Here is a 16,379-nt window from a genome sequence, read left to right as displayed (position 1 = left end):
CAATGAGACCACTGATGGATAAAGGTTAGTTTATGACAGTCGGACAGGTGTTTTACTTCACTTTGTCTTGTAGCTCAATATGCCTGTTCAATTTTTAGTGTTTTAATCAGTCGCTTGTTTGATCCGACCATAAGGGAAAATTGGTTCCGCCACGGTGAAGCAGAAGGACTGGATAAAAACACAAGTGCATAAACCAGATGTAAGTGATATAAAATCAGTTGAAAATAGTGAATCATGGAGATCTACAACGCGGTGACCTCTCCTGTCACACCTTCACTTACATCATCTGTATTTAGACCAAACTACATAAACACATCCATGCCCTTATACACATGGATCTATTGTTCATAGTAACAAAAGATAAATCTGACTCTGAATGATATTTCTAAACACATTGTTTGCTAAAGATCGGTCCTTACATTTGGGCTTTTTAAACCGAATGTCGGCAGCGTCAGCGTGCTTTTACTGTGGAAGACCCTGACCGGAAGCTGCATTTTGTGTTTTAACTTGACAGCCGCTGGCCCTTCCTGCGTGCGGGCGAGGCTCAGTGACAGCTGCGGGGCTCCGAGCGTCGCCCTTCTGCGTGGTTTTACCCGCACGGAGAAAAACGCACGGATCCCAAAACCCAAGCCCGGAAGGAAAAAAGAAGAGGACGAAAAGCCGAATCGCGCAGGTGGAGGAAGACTTTAAAAACCAGCAACACAAGTTTCGGGAGGGAAACCGAAAACCACAACAAACCGGTGAGTTCGCTTCAGTCCCGTTTTTTCTTTGTCTGGATTTGTGCGGTCAATTCTGCTGAGTTCTACTTAAAAATACAAAGAAAATAAGGCACAAGTGTTTGGACGTTTTCAAACGACTGTAGTTGTTTTAATCTCAGTTTTATTTCATGCAGAGAAACGTGATTTGGTTATAAATTGTAATAATTTACTTCTTAATCTGCATTTTGGTAAATTCAGGCTTAGTTATTTTCTTTCACTAAAGAAATTTAATTTTTTTTTTTTTACAACCATGTAACTGTACCAGCAGAAATACCGCACATACTTCAAGTTATCCCGGAAATATTACAGGAATGTTGCAGCTACGAAATACCCTGGAGCCACTGCAGCCGCAATATAAGACGCTATAGAAGAACTACAGAGATGCCGATTAAAGTTTGACCAGAACAGTCAGGACAATACACACATTATGAGGCATTAGAGCAAGATTACAGTCACAAATAACCAAGAGACTCCTGACAATACGAGTTCACCTCTGAGCAGCTTCATCACTGTAAGTAGGAACCATATAAAGATGTAACATTGAGACACCGAGCAGTGACACAACACAGTAAAACAAAACTCTATAAATCAAATCACTGTGAGTAGCAATAGGATTTTCTTAAGTATTTAAAAGTACAATAACAGTGTTAGTATAACACTGTAGAGTCAAAATAGAGACATCACTAATAAGAGGCGCTAAAGTAATGTTAAAGTGGAGAACAAGCAAAGAAAGGCCTCAAACTACAATAAGGGCTTTAAAAATTCACTGCTAAGCTTCCGAATAAAGGTTAGAGAAACATAACAGACTCCTCAGGAAAGGCTCAGCGCAGCGTGGCTGTGTGCTGGTGATGCCGGAGCTGCTGAGGCAGGAATGGTTTGGTCCATCTTTTGTGTTTCCTCTTACGCGTTTTCCTCCAACATCAGCAGCTCCAGCACAGAACAGGCTGCTGCTGCTGCTGCAAGGCATGCTGGGAGGATGGGAAGAGTCCAATGTGACACACATGGGGGGAAACGAGAGAAAGAAATCAAAGAAATCTCGTTATCAATCGCTGAAGATACTGAGTATCAATAACATTAATCTGTACTCTTCTGTTGTCAAACCATATAAGATTTGATGGAAATTCCCAGAAACAGACAACCAGTCACATTTCTGAGCGACGGAGACGTTTTAAGACAGTTTAGGAATCTGAAAGAAATATTTGAGCTATAATGGAAAAGAGTTACCCTATAATGTTAATCAGCAATTAAATGACCAGAAGTGAGATGTTTCTGAATGTCCTGCACATAGAAGATACAAAAATGTAAAATGATAATGTATATGATGAATGATGAGAACTCAAATTCAGTACACAGGAATGCAGATTTTAGTATTGAACCTGGGCTGTAACTAATGATGCCTTTCATTATCAATTCATCTGCCATTGTTTTCTCGACTAGTCGATTATTGATTTTGTGCCTGAAATGTTTGAAACGTCTTCTTTTGTTCGATCAGCAGCCCAAAACCCAAAAGCTTTCAGTTTACTGTAACGTAAGACCAAACAGCAAATGCTCACAGCAAAGAACCCGGAAGCATCAAATGTTTGGGAGTCTCGCTTAAAAAAAACTTCAAGAAGTAATAAGTTATTACAGTTGTTGATTAATTTTCTTTCAATCAACTAATCGATTAAACAACTAATTGTTGCAGCTCTGCTGCTTATATTCTTCAAATTAAAACTTTTTCCCATCATTTTCCATGACAGTTTTCTGAATCTCATGCACATAGAGGATAGAAAAAGTTGACTAATGTCACCCTGCATCATGCATACGATGAATGATGAGGACTGAAATCCAGCACACAGGAATACGGACCGTGGCATCGAACGCACGGTCGTTCAGAAACAAGGAGTCTTGGTTTGCACACCCTGCACTAAAGCGAGGAGTCGGTTCACTCTGTTATTGTTTTGTCTGGGAACGCAGAGCCCTGGTTTCTTTGCTTGTTCCATACTGATCTGTTCAGGAGGTATTTTTATGCAGCTCCGTTGGGAGCAGTGTGTTGACGGGTTTTCTGTCAGGAGACGTGGAGGCTTGATTTTACCCTCCACGAACAATTCTGCGTTAAGAGAGACTGAAAACGTGGCCTCAATACGGGACAACAATGGGGTTTCTCTTGCAAAAAGGATGGAGCACTGAGTATTATAATATCTTTAGAGTATTTGTCATAATGTTTTACAGAGACACAGGAATTACGGAGAACATTTTTTGGTCATATGGCACAATCTGAAAACATTTATTGGTCCAGTTTACAGATAGAAGGAGTCGACTGGAAGGAGTTGGCTGCTCACATTACAAAGCACACAAGAACACAAACGCTGATCAGAGGTCAGCTGTTCACCCGGTTTCTCTGACGTCATGTTGTTCACCGTTATCAGGTCTGGACCGTGTCTAGTCAGATAAGAGAGTTGTCTGCTGGGAAGTCGATCACTGCGGGGTTTTTTTTATCCAGCCTGGAAAAGAAGCTTGGAAAGGATTTTAATGTGTATGCAGATCATTCAGATCACTTTCACGCAGGAATTACAAACCCAAGATGATCAGATTGGCATAAAGCGTCTAGATCACGTTCCTGCTTCCCAGATTTCATTCACCCCCGTTACCTCACGCAAACGTACATTTGTAACTTCACTAGCAGCTAAATCGTCGGCGTGTTGCTGGCTCTCACCAACGCTTTCATGTTGTTGGAGCGTCCCGGGGGGGCGGTGGCAGGGCTTTGGATCGCTAGTGTTTAAAAGAAGCATTTTACAGTTGGAACACAGCAAGATGAGGGAGGGACAGGGAGCCCCCCCCCCCCCCCCCCATCCCCAACCCACAGCCCCCACCCCCCTCCGGCATTCACTGTAACACAGAGAGTCTCTGTTTTGTTGCCCACCAACAGTCACTGACCCAGTTCATCTTTTCAAAAAAAACCCTGATGAACTGGGTTCAAATTCTTGCCGTTGCTCTTCAGAGTGATGGTACAGATTGGTCCACATCACTAAGCATGGCAGTAGAATAGGGCCCCAGTTCCAGATGTTGACCAACGCACGGACTTCACAGAGCACATTTAGAAACAACAGTGTCTGCCAGAGTGCTTAATAGAGAGACGGCAGTCAGGTTAAAAATCCGTAAGTGAATCAATGAACGCATGAGAATCAATCAGCTTCGATAAAATGACAACAAAATAGATGTAACGCACGGATAACTGATGACTCATAGAAACAGAGCGTTTCTACCCATGTCTTCTTAATGACAATCAGAAAGACAGAAAAGAGCTTCAAGTCCAGGTCTTCACTTAGGTTTGTGGATTTAGTTCAAGGTTTTGTGGTCAAACTAAGAATTAGATGTTGAAACCAGCCCCTGCGGAGCAGCCTGCTTTCTTCAAGGTGTTTACTGTACTTTTGGTCTTCATGGTGCTTGGACTCTTACTAGATTAGAGTGTAGGAGCCAGTGTAAATGCAGTGAATCTGTTGCAGGTTGTTGGACAGATTTTACAGATCAGACTGTGGAGAATGTAAACATGTTTCCTGGTTTCTGGCCCCAGCCCGACATCTCACAGTCATCTGAACATGAAGTCACGGGAAACAGCATGTGTGACTGTCGGAGTTGAAGCTCCCTCCAGCGGACGCAGGGTTAACAGGAAACGTGAGCTCAGGAGTCACAGCCCTTCTGTTTTTCCTCCTTCTGCATTTTTTCTCAGGCTGCTGCCGCTGCTTCGTCCCGGCAGGATGTGAGAGAAGCATAACAGAAAACTCAAGGCCACCACAAGATCTGAGCGGGAACAAGTTCAAAGGTAAGGCTTAAACACTTCTGCCCCGCCTGTGTGTCTTTATAAATAACCTGCACTTATTCTGTGGTCTCATCGGTGTGGATTAGATTCATATTAGCCTGTAGGATGTTCATTCACTTAATCCCTCAAGTGCTCAGACTGGAGCGGAGAACTCCTCTGATCAGCTCTGCAGGGATTAACGGAGCCGACTGAGCTTTAATAACCTACTGAAGAGCAGATCCGGGGGGATGGCGGATTTTCATGGGGCTGAAGTCACTGAGAAAATGTTTGATGTAGATTTTTGTGCCTTCAAACAATCAGACTGCTCCACTTTCTCTCCGCTTCCTGGCTCCTCTTGACCCAAACCAACAGTGAATGCATCTGCTGACAGGTACTGTTTGTGTATCGCGGCCGGATGTATCTTATTGCTCTGGGCCGTGGAGCTCCACTGCTGTCCGGAAAATATCAAAAACTCATCAGTGAGCAGCACCGTTGCGCTGGGTGACACGTTCCTTCATCACCATCAACACACACACGCGCTGTAGTTTATTTACACTCAGTCCCACACGCACACCGTCCTGCTGCCACAAACACTCACTACAGCACCAAATGTGGATTAATCCGCGGCTGAAAATAGTCCCCAACAAATGCTCTGTATCCTCCCGTTTGTTTGATTAAAAGCTACAGTGAGCAGCTGTTTTAGGAAATGACTGAACCTTTCTTTTAATGAAACTATATATTTGTGAGGTGTTTTTAAAGATTTCCGTCTTCAGTAGGAACCAAAGGGCCTTAAGCTGGGAACCACAGACAGAGGAGGGAGGTCAGGAGGTGTCGAGAGACGGACGGACACGCTGTTTGTTTGAGTCAGCACATGGGAGTAATTGACAATAAGAAAAATGTAGAATGACAACAGACTTTACCTTTGAAAGTAAATGTTTGGTGCGTGACTTTTCACTTAATCCTTTTCATTTACATTTGACAACAGTGTCAGTTCAAAAAACCAAAAGAATCAAATTGGGAGAAGCAGCTTGACCAACCTAAGGCCAGCGATAGTTAACGCTTAAAACGGCGTTTAAACTGTTCAATTTAAATTTGACACAATTGGTTTTACATCTGCTAGTAGACATGTGTGACTGAAAAAGAAACACATCTACAAGCAGGTTAATCCGTCCATGAATAAATACATAAAGATAAAATAATAAAAAAAATAAATGGAATGTTGATGAATAAATGAAAATATTTGATGAATGAATGGACAAATAAACTGAATGTTTGAAAGTTATGGTAACCAAGTAAAGAAGTTTATTGGTAAATTCAAGTTTGACATATTGTTTTTATAAACTTCTAGTTACCATTTATAATAACGATTATGACTTTCCAGTGACTATTGAGGATCAACTGTCCGCTCTCTATGTTTACCTCTGCCAAGGGGCTTCGGTTTTTACCCGCGCCGGCTGGTTTGTTTGCTTGTTTGTCAGCAGGGTCAAGCAAAACCTGCTGAGCAGATTTGCACCGAACTTGGTGGCCCAGGGAAGAACCCATTACATTTCGGTGTGGATCCGGTTTACGGAGCAGGTCCAGGAATCGTTTGCCACTTTTCTAAACATTGCGAGTCGGGGCCTTTTTCCACATTTTTGTCGTAAAAAATCAGCCACATTTGTGTTGAGATCGATGAGTTTGGTCAGTGCAGGTCCAGATAATGATCCAGATCTGGTGGAAGAAAATGCCCTGTCCGCATTACACACAGAGTTGTACTTATTATGTTTTATGACAACTTAGTCATTTATGTCTCCAGACTACTTCCTTTTTCTTTTCCTATCATAAGAGCCGGACAGACGTGTAGGATTGTTTGTCCTTGGTGGAGGTACGATCTCTCAGTGCCATTCTAGCTCTATATGTTATTGTTTAGCTGTTACTATCTTGTCTTTGTCACAGTCTTTAAATAACCTGATTTTAGGGACCCCTACAAAAAAAAATTGCTTTAAGTGTTAATGTACAAACAAAAAAAAATCTGCCTTTTTTTGTTCCCTGAGTTTTGTTTTAACCCTTAAAAACCTACATTTTGTTATGAGCCTTAAAAAATTCAGCGTGAGTTGGATCAACTCGTCTGGTTTTATTGGTTTGAAATACAAAGAAGACATTCAACACTGCATAAACTAATCCACAAAGAGTCTCTATAAACACATTTTATTAGGTTAACAACTCTCCACAGAATCTCTTTTGACAGTGGTCATTTTTCTCACTGCCGTTTCTAAATACCGTGACGTGGATAGTTTCAGGGCTTTAACTCTATTGTTTCTAATGAAGAGCTGTGAACGGTGAACCTGAAGCGTGTGAGCTGTTTCCTTTTTTTTGTCCTCTTGGCTTGGAGACGCCTCTCACCGCTCGACCGCTGGGCTTCTAATGTCTTTCGCAGATCCGCGGAAGAGACCCGGCCGCGGACGACCATGGCCCGGTTCTTCTCCGGAGCCGTCACAAGTACGTCTGCAGCAACAGCGTCTGACACACACAACACATCTGCACCGGCAGCTTTTTGGTAACGGGAGCCTTTCAACGCTGTTCAGAGCAGCTGTTTTTGGTTAATAGCAATCAAGTCAGGGATTGAATTTAATTTTACACACTTCATTCCTCTAATTACATCATGTCTGGTGTCTGTGCAGTGGTATTCTATGAGGTCCAGATGTCTGAAGAAACATTTGATGGGAAAGTTTTTATTGAAGCGTCCTGTATCGAATGTTGGAATAAAAGATCAGATCAGATTTTTAGGCTTTCTTTTTTTTTTTTTTTTTTTTTTACTCATTATGTGCTAAGATATTAATCAGATATCTCATAATCAAAACCAGGAAACCTTCTAACCTTTGATATTTTTAATCGAGTTGCACACTGATGTAGTGAGCAGTTTGTAATATTTTGATAAATGGAAAAAGGGGTTCAAACAAGTTTATATCGCCCAGATTATGGCACTGAAAAGGTAATGTCTTTGAAAGTCAGGTGTAGTATCAGCACAGATATCGGACGTTTTTGGGCAATACTCAGCTCTAAATTCTAGCCATCGATGCAGGAGTCTGCTGTAACACTAAACGTCCCGACAGTCTGTTGTGTAGATTGTCGACCCGCTGATGCAACAACTCAGCAAACGGCAAAACAAACCTTGCGTAAATTCCTCGGACTATAAAACCGCCCTCTGTCATTCTTGACTTTGCTGCTGCGAATGTATTCGAGTGATCTGGAGAACAGCACGACAATAAGCTCCCTGTCCGTCACATTCCTGCACAGTATCTACTATCGTCGCGTCGGCTCTGTTCAGAGGAGTAAATTTACCCAAGTGGTTCCCCAGGCCGACCTCAGGAATGTTCTCTGGCTCTTGACTGATAGAAGTCAAGTTGTCTGTTAGAAAGCTCACAGAACAACCTGCTTCAGAAGTGTGTGTTTAAAGTCTTTTGCCTGTTTGCTAATGGAACTCATCCAGTATTTTCTGATATCTGTTGTTCAGGTTCACCGATAAAACGAAGGCTGCGGGCGAATCACTCCTGTCAGAGGTAAGAACGTTTTGCTTCTTTTACCTTTTCACAGACGTGTTGTTGCTGCAGAAGGACTGATTTGTTTTTATACCAACAAACACTGAATGGCGTCTACTTTTGTCCAGTTTTACGTGGCTCTCACACAAGCAACTACCATTCATACATTTTAACGCCGAGTGACGAGATGCGCTTGATTCCTGTCGGGCACAGATCTCGCCTCGTCCGCCTGTCGATCGGTCTGACCGAACTTTTCCCTCTGCGGTAGTGAAACTCTAGCATGGACTGTGTGTGTCCTTGTCTGTATTGATACATTCTGTCTGTGGAGAAACAGGGAGACATCTGTGAGGCAGTAATGTCGGTCACACACCAGACGACTCGGCTGTTGAACAGATGAAAAAAAGGGAGGGATGACTTTTAGTTTTTCTCGGATCCTACAAAAAAGTAAAATGGGTCCTGAGGCCAGCACCAGAGGAAAGGTCACGTTGTTACTGAAGCCGAGGTTTCACTCGGTACATTGGCCCTTTGGAACAAGTCAGACTCAGCTCTCCAGCCGCTCATCATAAGCCGGACTCTTTCGGACTCAGCTGTGCTCGTGCCCCACTCATACGTCACAGGGGATGGAGGACGGAGGTGGGAAACATTCACAATCACACTCACAGGGCGGGACGTGATTGCTGTTAATAAGTTGGAAGCTGGTAACAGATAAAAGGTTACTCTGATACGAATGCATTAGACTCAGCTGTGCTTGGAGACGAATGCTAATGTTGAGCCTGAGCACGTTAACATGGCAGTTTTCGTTTACCACGTCAGGATTTTAACACAAAGAACAAAAAAAACAACAACCATCGAACAAATCTGCGTTTGTGCGCTCGTGTGTTGGAGTTACATACACTGCGGCCTGGTGAGCTAACAGTCAGTAACAACTGAAATAAAGCAAGGAGATAGCGTTCAGTATGTAGTCGGGTTCGGGTCTCAAACTGGGCCGTACCGATCGGGCCTTAAAGAAATGGGTTGCAGATGGCTTGTTCTCATGTTAGCATTAAGTAAAGTGACCTGCCATGTTGGGAATAACTTTGATCATAGGTTTTAGAACTTTCCTGACATGACATGACAGGAGTCTCTCCCAGATCATTTACTGGTTTTATACTGGTTTTATACCGGTATCCCACAGGCTAAGCTCTTCCTGTCTTCCTGTCTGTCTCCCCCTTAGCCTCGACCTGTCCCTCCTCTCTCCCGACTCCTCGTACGTCTGTTACTCCTCGCTGGACGGCGGTGACCCCTGCTGCTGCCGCCGCTCACCGCGCCTCCTCACCAACGGGTACTACGCCGTCACCGAGGACAGCTTCTCCTGGGACGACGACGGGAACGTGTCGCTGACGCCCTGCAAAACCAACGTGTCCTACAAGGAGAACCTGGTCAGGTGAGAGCCTCGCAGCAGGAGCTCAGTAGTCTTCTTTAAATTCATTCACAATACAGTCGTGACAATAAGCTTGATTTATACAGTAGCACAGAGTTTTCCGTATTCTTTGATATCCAGGATTTTATAACATTTAGTACCATTTTATTAATGTTATAACACGGAGCGTAAGTCTTATATGAATAAAAACATATTGAATCATATTTTGCTGAGAATATTTTCCTTTTAGGTTTATTAGGATATCTTGATCCCCTGAGAAGTCATGTAGAACATCTGACCTTTCTACTACATATAATTCCGTTTCTTTGTCATGATGATTGTCTTCGGGTAGTTTTATAATTTCAAGCATCTAAAAATTGTTAAAGTCAAACAATCTGCGCAGGGAAAGCCACTCGTTGCTTGAAGTGCCTATGGTCAAAAGAAATGAGTAAAGCTTCAAGGGTTGTTGGGCTTTGTTTTAAAGGTTCACAAGCCAGAAAGGTTGGGAACCACCGGCCTTGGCAAAACTCTTTTAAATGACACTTTAACAACAGGAACCCTTTCAGTCCAGTTCGGCCTGAGGGATTAGGTCACATCAGCAACAGGCAATAAAGCCACATGTTGTCATGACTGTAAATGCAGAACTGTGTTGAAACCTTGACAACTGTTAGACACACACACACACGCACACACACACCCTCCTCAAGCACCTCTCTTTATAGCGCTGAGGTCATTCCCAGCGGCCAATCGGAGCGCGCCGTTAAGCACGCGTCGCGCGGGTCTGAAAGCTGTAAATTCTTCACGTCTGACATCTGCTGCCTCCGGGAGCCAGAGCGTGATGTCATCTGTCACGGTTGCTAGGACACTCGTGTGTTATTGAAACCTCCATCATCAACATGAGAAGAGTTTCTTTGTTCTGCTACATGACTGCTTAACTTTTCACATGTGAGCCGGACCCGATTCTGGTCCAGACATTTTCTGGAGACTTTGTCCGCGTTTGTCCTTTCACGCATGCGGCACACGACGGGAGATTGTCCGCGTCGGACGCCTTCTCACCCGCTGGAAATGCTCCGTTCGGTTTAGGTGAGGGGGCGCACCTGGGTAGAGCTGGTTCAACTGATTGGGACTTGTGCGTTCACACACACACACACACAGCTCCTCCGGGTAATGACAAGAAAAGTCGGGGCGTTTACCTGCAGACTTACTGTCTGTATTAAACACTGAATCTTCATCTTATACGTAGATTATATTGAAAAACAGCTGGTTGGGATTCATCATGCTCGTGAGCCAAACGGACCGGGGCGGTTCGACTCGTGTGTCTTAACTCTGCAGCTCGATCGGAAGTAAAATACATTGCACAAAAGAGCGCAGGTGTGAAGCACCCGAGCCACGGCCTTCAGACCCTTTAAAACACTTACAGTCCGGTGCATAAGTATTTGGACAGGGACAAGACTTTTGTAATTTTGCCTCCGTACGCCACCACAATGGATTCGGAAGGAAGCCATCAAGATGGGATGGAAGTGTAGACTTACTCTAATGACAAAGATGTTGTGGAAAGTGAAGGGGAGAGTGAAAAGAGGAAAAAAATGGAATATAAACTGTTAAAGAAAAATACAGACATTCAGCAACAATGACGACACAGGAATCTGTTAAAACGTGTCAGAAACGTGACTGTGATGAACACGGATTTTCTTCTTCCCTCAGGGTTTTCCGGCGCAGACGGAGGCCTCGCAGCTCTCTGGCTCGCCTCCTGAGCGACGTCACCGAGAGCTGCCAGTCGTGGCTGGACGAGAAAGTCTTCAGGGGTGTGTTCGGGACGGGGCAAAACCAGAACCAGGACCAAGACCGGGACGAGCACGAGGACAAGGACCTGGGCAGAGGATATGAGCGCGATCACCCCTGGACCATGAGCAGCCGGGAGGGCCCAGCCCTGTTGGATGAGTCCTCCTGGTCTGGATTCTGCAGCACTGTGCTGGATGACAGCCGCAGCTTTACATACGGTGGGTAACAGCTGCAGGTTAAAGTTCAGCCCGATCATGGATCCGATGCGGTTCTGAAGTCGTTGATGTGTCCAGATGAGAAGCCATGTCGTGTTCATTTCTCCAACTGTAACACCGTCTTTGCAGCCAGGCAGTGAACACGTGGGTCGGAGGAATGCACCAATGAACAACAAGAATCCATAATCCAAAACATACAAGCGATGCAAAATATAAAAGATCCTACTATTGAGAATGTGAAAAATAAATAGATTCATATGAATGTGTCTGCCTGTCACGATGAATAAGGAATGACGTGTGTGTGCGCATGGACTATGTGGGCAGATTGATCAGCTGACGCCGCACGCTGAACATCACGTTTACATGTCTGACCTACGAATCCTGCTCGGGACGCGCCCGTTCTTCGGTTGCTTGTCATGTGATGTAAGCGTCAAAAGGTGGGGCTTGTGGTTTGGTTGCAGCGTCGGCTTGTCCTGCTTCTTCTCTTCCATTCACTGCCGCAATAATTGAGACCGATCCCAAAACAAAGCGGCACCGAAGATCTCCAGATTTAGAAACGGCTCCACTTACAGGTCTTTATTGTTCTGAGATCCTTGTCATGCAGTGTACGAGGAGAGCGGACAGATGAACAAAAAAAGTTTCATCATTTGCCAGAAAATTGATCCAAAAATATTTTCTGCCTTTTTCTTTTTTCTCTCTTTCAGACCCGACAGAGATCCCGCCCCCTCCTGACAAAATGCCCCCGCCCCCGAAGCTGCTCGTCCAGGAGGAGATTTGCTCTGAGATCTGTCAATCAAAGGAGCGGTTCACCCAGTCACTGGGCGGACTCTCAGAGGTCCCGCCTCCCTCTGCCTTCTACACCAGCACCTGCTGCTGTCCGGCCTCACCTGAGCACACGGGTCAGCAGCGTTATGGTTGTCGCTGTCGTTGGTATCTGTTTGAGTTAGTATCTCGTGAGGGTACGAGGCAAGCTGTGTCAGCGGCGTGGACGCGCTGGGACGTCATTCAAAATGTTTTTCTGTTTTTAAACACAAAGAACGAATCACAACGAAGCGGTATCTGCCGTGGGTGGGGTTAGGGCTGAGAGCAGCGGTAGCTCTCGTTTCATCATCAAACTCAGATTCTGGTTTACAAGAACGACACAAAAGACAAACGCTGGGGATGTTCAGCCGCTGAAGCCGCAAAAAGATATGCGAGATGTCAGCTTGCTTATTGCCCGGAGTCTTCACATCAGTAACGACAGTAGTCATTTTATGTCTGATTTGTGTTTGTTTGTGTTGTCGTTTCAGGGTTAACGGTGAAGGCCTTTCTCCTCTTCATCTTCACCATCTTCATCTTCACGGCTCTTTACTCGGGGTAAAACTCCATTTGTGTTTCGGAGCATTTCTCTTAAACACCGGAACGGCCGATCGATCGGTGTGATTGGCTGTGACACCTGTCCGTCAAGTCAGACATGAGTCGGTCTAGTAATCCTTAAAGGATCAGCAGTTTCTAAAACCACTACCAAGACCAACAACAGAAAAAATGTAATCCACTGTCAAGAGACGCTCCTCCTCTTGAGGACGCGATTTCAGCGAAAGGAAAATTGCGTTTCTATAAAGAAGTAGATTTTTACAGTTCCAGTTTTTAAGTCAAGCCCATGTATTCAGACGTCACGAATCCTTAAACTTGGATCTTTTTGAGTTTTATGTTTTCTGGAAGAATTGACCTTTTTCTTCCCCGCAGGTGTGTGTGGTGGAGCACGACCGTAACATCAGCTGTGGTCGTGACGATTACGGCCTTCATGTGTAAGTGTCACATAAAATCAGACTCATACATTAGGTCACTATCATGGATCTGCTGATGAATCATCATCTGATATGACGGAGGCTTGGGCCTGATATGCAGTAACGGGAAAAAGCTATGATAAAGTATTTGTTTTTTTTATGGAATATTAATTCAGTCGATCTAAATCAGTCTAAATTTTAAAGCAACAGTGTTCAGATGACTTCTAATGTGCCGAGATGAAATTTAGAGGGAAATAAAATACTCGATGAAAACGGGCGAATCGGAGGGATTCTGAATGTAGGGACCCCGTGGCAGCTGTCGGCAGCTTTACACGCTCAAGTGTTTGAAAGGAAAGATTTGAGAATTAAAAAGCATAGTGGTTTTGTGCAACAACATTTCTGCCGCTCTGGTCTCTTTCAGTCCTGACAAAGTCGGGGCCGATGGGCGAGTGGAGGAAGGCGAAGACGGAGGTGAGTCGAAAAATCCCACAGATTCCACACAATTTTGTCGACTGCCAGCGAAAGACTGACGTTAACAGTTTCTAATGATTCTGTTTGTCAGGATATCACATCCAGAAACGAGTAAAAGAAGACATCAAAGTGGAAGAGAGAAAGAAGAAGAGAAGGTCTGATGGGAACTCAACAGAAATATTTTACATTTCACTAAGTGTTTGCATGTGAGTCGCACTTAAAGGACCAAGTTATACAGAGCTCCGGAAAACATTTTTACAGCAACACCTGTTTGACTGCGAAACGTAAAATAACCCGTTTTTGAATGTAAAATCCTGTTTAATGCACTGAGACGCGTCGACCACAAGGGCTGCAGTTCTTATTCTGATTGAAGTGAAACTAAACCAACACGTTTTTTATATTTAACATTTCAATCTAAAAAAAACGCTGGGAAAATCAGCACGGTGTTGCATTCAGGTCGTTGTGACGAAGTCCTCAAGCCAACTTTTGTATTTTATGTCAACACAGCACTCGAGCCTTTTAAATATTAAGGTCACGGTTCGTCCTGGTATCTGCTCGCTGTGCAGGCAAATGTTTTTTACATAAAAGAGTCCGATTTAACATGAAACTGTAAATAACAATCTGACTTTGCGTCTCATTGTGACTGGATTTTGATTCATGTTTCCTGTGTTGAACGTTGGAACCGTGAAACCTTTCACCAGCAGCACCTTTGGATTTTCCCAGCGAAGAAAACCTGAATCAGACAGTTTGTCTCTGGTGAAATGCTGAAGGAACTCTTTGACATTGGTGACACGATTTGCTGTAGTTTAGCAGCCATGAAAGATAAAGAATATCCATATCAAATACAAAACATCCAGATGTACCTGGTGTATTTTTAAAAGACTCTAAATGTATCTTCTGTTGTTAGCAGTTGAACTTGGCTTTTTTGGGGCTGTCCAAAGTGACCAAACGTCAGACGTTCGGTGTCTGAGAACAAATTCAGGTCCAGCAGCAAAAAAAACCCAAAAAAACCAGGCAGCGAGCGTCGCTGCGAAGCCTCACTTCAGTTTAAAGTAAGAGCTGTGACTTTTCCTGAAAAACCAAATGCACAAAACACCTGAGGTTCTCGTCGATCTACCTGGGATTTGTAAGTTCAGGAGTTAAGCGCCATTTTTTTCCTGAGGAAACTGGATGAAGAGTTTTATTCCAAAATGACCGCCACAATGAAAAACAAATAAAAACCATAATGGGAAAGTGGTCTCAGACTTTTGACACCCACTGTACAGAGCAACAAAATATTAAAAAAAAAACCCGTTGCTGCTGCTACGTTAAAGCTGCACCAGGTCAGACTTGAGTGTGAAAGTCTGACAAGAAAATCGATAAATTCAGCTTTCACAGTATCGTGTAATACACCATGTTAACTTTATTAGAATGATGATTTAAATGATCTGGGTTGTTCTCTGCAGCATTTTGTGGTAAAACTCTTCAGCTGTTAAGTGCCTTAAGTGCAGAAACACAGACTAGTACAGGGAAGCGTTAGATTTAAACCTGAAATGCTGCTGAAACATGAAACAGACCTGCTCCGGTGTTTAATGGTGGGTGGTGTTTGATTTAACCTGTGTGCTGTAGCGGACGGGTGGAGTTACTGTGTTAAGAAAGTTCTCCAATCAGAGAAAAATACATTTTCAGATACAGTATCTTTGGCCGGGTTCACACACACTGACATTTTCTGTGGAAAAACCAACGGCTGAAGAAGTGTTGGGCCGTGGGCCACGTACAGGGCAGTTTTGATGATAGTTTCTGTCATTTAAAGAAACGAAAGCTCTGATTGGATGTTTCTTACAGCAAGGCTCTCTGGGACTTTGTGTTGTTGCGGTTTGAGGTGAAATGAAGTTTCGTGTCCACAACAGACTTTGGCCGCACGCTGTCTACGGGAGAAGTGAACCCGAGCCGTCTGATATCGTCCCATCCACTTTTCTTAGACAGTCCTCTCTCAGACAGCTGGCTCTTGTCTGAGAAGTGGAACCTTTCGCAGCTTTTGAAAGCCGCTCCACTCTGCCAAAAAGCCCGTCAGGTTTTACGAGGACCGCCCTCTCACTTTGCGCCTGTGGCAGTTGTAAAAATCCACTTGCGAAAACGACTTCTGCAGATTTTACGATGTTCCTCTTTTCTGTGGGACCGAGTCGAACCAGCTGGCATCGCAGGCAGGAAAAAAGACCCACCCTCATTTATTTACAGCTCCTGTGTAACTCAGGTCTGCGTTTGTGTGAAGGTTGATACCTCTTCACTCTTCCTAACTTGGAGACAGGGTTTCCTGAGGGAGCAATAATTTCAGAAAATAAAGGAAACTAGACGGCGAAATGCGTTTTTAAACCTAAACATTGAGCTGGGAGAGCATTTGGGATTTGAAAGCGCTGTTTAAAAAAAAAAAAAAAAAAATCAGGGAGTTCATCTTCGCTTGAATGATCTCCTCCCCTGAAGCTCTCTTAAATGGCCTATCAATAAAATCAGTTTGTATTGATCGGTTATCGCTCTGTGATTCCTGTAGGAGGAAAAATGAAACAAATGTTTTTTCATCAGGAAAAGAAGCTGGCACTGAACAAATGTCAAGAAAAACAAGTACTGTATGGCTTTATAAGGTTTTGACTTTATAAAGTTTTGAAAATCATATTTGGGCCCCAAACTACGCCAAGACGTTTAGCAGACCTGAAAA

The 16,379-nt window shown here is 43.9% G+C and overlaps 1 protein-coding gene across 1 annotated transcript; it reads left to right on the top strand.

Annotated features, from left to right (window-relative positions):
* Positions 1-520: 520 nt before the first annotated feature.
* tmem71 (transmembrane protein 71) lies at positions 521-14,687 on the top strand. The gene is made up of 11 exons (XM_040123065.1): positions 521-740; positions 4,468-4,560; positions 6,953-7,014; positions 8,030-8,075; positions 9,268-9,477; positions 11,158-11,453; positions 12,155-12,349; positions 12,740-12,806; positions 13,176-13,237; positions 13,638-13,687; positions 13,779-14,687. Exons 3-11 carry the CDS (start codon positions 6,984-6,986, stop codon positions 13,800-13,802), a joined length of 981 nt encoding a protein of 326 aa, XP_039978999.1. The 5' UTR covers positions 521-740; positions 4,468-4,560; positions 6,953-6,983; the 3' UTR covers positions 13,803-14,687.
* Positions 14,688-16,379: the final 1,692 nt, after the last annotated feature.

The sequence above is a fragment of the Xiphias gladius genome, unplaced genomic scaffold, assembly GCF_016859285.1.
Source record: "Xiphias gladius isolate SHS-SW01 ecotype Sanya breed wild unplaced genomic scaffold, ASM1685928v1 HiC_scaffold_1474, whole genome shotgun sequence".
NCBI lineage: Eukaryota > Metazoa > Chordata > Actinopteri > Istiophoriformes > Xiphiidae > Xiphias > Xiphias gladius.
This window is presented reverse-complemented; position numbering and strand designations above follow the sequence as displayed.